This window comes from Limulus polyphemus, unplaced genomic scaffold (genome assembly GCF_000517525.1).
Source record: "Limulus polyphemus unplaced genomic scaffold, Limulus_polyphemus-2.1.2 Scaffold1621, whole genome shotgun sequence".
NCBI lineage: Eukaryota > Metazoa > Arthropoda > Merostomata > Xiphosura > Limulidae > Limulus > Limulus polyphemus.
In genome coordinates this window covers 77,369-79,836 of record NW_013667231.1, presented here as the reverse complement: position 1 = coordinate 79,836, position 2,468 = coordinate 77,369, and the positions used below count along the sequence as shown (strand labels likewise).

The window sequence follows — 2,468 nt, the reverse complement described above, 5'->3', positions numbered from 1 at the left end:
TTTTGTTCATTACCCATTTAAGCCGTCTCCAGCCATTATTACATACATCTGGATACCATAGAATACTGAAAATGGAAATTTTGTTGAAGCGTGTAACATATGTTTAAAATCTTGCACTTGAAGTTTTAACAACTTGAAGTGGGACTTTTAATTATCCAGTTTTTGTTTCAAATCAAATAAGCTTTTGAATGAAAAACAAAATCCATAGACTTAGCCCTCTTCTGGTTCAGCTGCAATTATTCTATATTGCCTTGTAATATAGTTGGAAAACATTTTTTTTCCTCCTTGAAAAGGGGACTTCGAGTAAAGTTATTAATATAAATCGGACAAACTTTAATCTTGTTGATTTCTAGCAATTTGCGGTGGTGATGTAATCATGGAGAAAGGTGTCTTGCAAAGTCCAAACTACCCCGATGATTACCGACCCAACACGGTATGTGAGTGGAAAATAAGCGTTCCTGAAACCTATCAAGTTGCCCTTGAGTTCCAATCCTTAGAGGTAAGTTATTGCAAAATTCACTTTTAATATATACAGGATGGTATAAAATAAAGTAATTGCACAACAAGTCATAAACGTGATATATTAGTTTGTTTGTAAATAATGCTTAGGTTGGATTTTTATGGAGTGCTAAACCTTTGGTTCTTTGGCGTCGATAATTCAAGCGTAACAATATACTGCTCACCAGAGTATCGGCCACCATAAGAGAGAATAACACTGAAATATATCCACATTTATATGTGAAAAACAAAATGGCATTAATAACATAACGTATACTAAAAATATTGTTAAATGATATTTAAACAGCATTGTTCTAGTTCTTTTCTTTATTCTGTCTAGGTTGAAAACCATGACAACTGTGTCTACGACTATGTAGAAATACACGATGGCCATGATGCTGCTAGTCCTCTACTGGGAAGATTCTGTGGTTACAAGATTCCAGGCGAAGTTCGTTCTACGAAAAATCAGATGTTGATTAAGTTTGTGTCTGATGGATCTGTGGAAAAATCGGGGTTTTCCGTAAATTTTATAAAAGGTTTGTTTTATGCACTGTTACAAACATATTCTTGAAACAAGGTAAGTTAATTGCTGCTAAATGCCTGAATACACGATTTTCGTATGTTCTCGTAACACTCGGTTTCTTTAGTATCACACTCCCAACACGATTAGAAATGTAGTGTTTAATTACAGGAATCACTTACTTTACTATACCATAGCTTCATATCCCCATATTATATCAATTACATATACACTAAATGGTAATGTTCTTAGTTCCTGTATTCATCACAGCAAATTAAAGATATGTTATCACAAGAAATGTTGCCTTGTTCCTAGAACTGTTTCTACCTTGTCCTTAGTTGTACCTCTCCCTCTCTCTTGGATTTCCATGGCGTTATTGGTGTATCCATGGGTCTATGGTACGTTTTTCAAAGCTGAACTCTGAGTCCATGTTCTTTGTTCCAACAGTAGTGAAGACATCTTTGTTGTTGCCCTGTCTATCTATAAAATCTACCTGGTCCAGTTTGTATATTTTAAGTTTGTACCTTCGAATTTAAACAGTAAATTCAGTTATTTCTGCTTTCCAGGCATGCTTTCAAGTCTGTTATTTATAGCGTTATATCAATTTATTTTATGGCTTTGTGTGATTTATGTTTTAGTGTTCTCTGTTAAAACTTAAGTAAATACTTGTTTTTATGACATGCATAAGGTCCAGCCTTTTTTCAGTTCCTCATTTACATCTTTCAATTCGTTCCTACCAACTAAATCTTCAAATACTCGATTACTGTCTACTGCTAGTAGCTAGCTGTACGAATATTTACATCCGGGAGCTCTTTTAAAAGTTGTATTTCCTAGGTAGGTCGACAAAATTATCACCTTTTTACTGAATTCTAAATTTGTTAGTAAATGTGCCTTTGAGACAATCACTATGGTATGGCAAACGTTAAAAAAAGAAGAATCGTGTGCAAATCAGTGTGAGAACAACTTTCGTTTTGAAATTAAGATAAAAAAACAACTGGTAACGACTTAGGAGTTACTGAGTTACTCCGTGATATATTGGTCCAAGTTGGATTTTGTCTGATAGATGGGATATCCCCAACGCATTTGGGTGCTATTGCCACAGCCATTATCTGTTATGACAATAAGTTGACAACCAGAACCGATAACGGTATTGCGATATTTAATTCATTATTGTTTTATAGTGCTGATTCAATCGCCTATTTACAATTTATGTAATCAATAGTTTGAAAGCTACTTGTATATGACACACACACACACACACACACACACACACACACACACACACACACACACACACACACACACACACACACACACACACACACACACACACACACACACACACACACACACCACCACCACCCTACCTACCTACTACTACGTACTACTACTTACTACTACTATACTACTACTACGTACTCGTACGTACGTACGTACGTAGTAACGTAAC

The 2,468-nt window shown here is 35.2% G+C and overlaps 1 protein-coding gene across 2 annotated transcripts in view; it reads left to right on the top strand.

Moving 5' to 3' along the window:
- Window positions 1–2,468, top strand: part of LOC106464333 (tolloid-like protein 1) — a 30,867-nt gene that overhangs the window by 16,030 nt on the left and 12,369 nt on the right. For both annotated transcript variants that reach the window (XM_022392026.1, XM_022392027.1), the window contains 2 exons: window positions 354–499; window positions 839–1,034. In XM_022392026.1, the coding sequence (XP_022247734.1) occupies window positions 354–499; window positions 839–1,034 (342 nt within the window). The remainder of the gene's footprint in view (window positions 1–353; window positions 500–838; window positions 1,035–2,468) is intronic.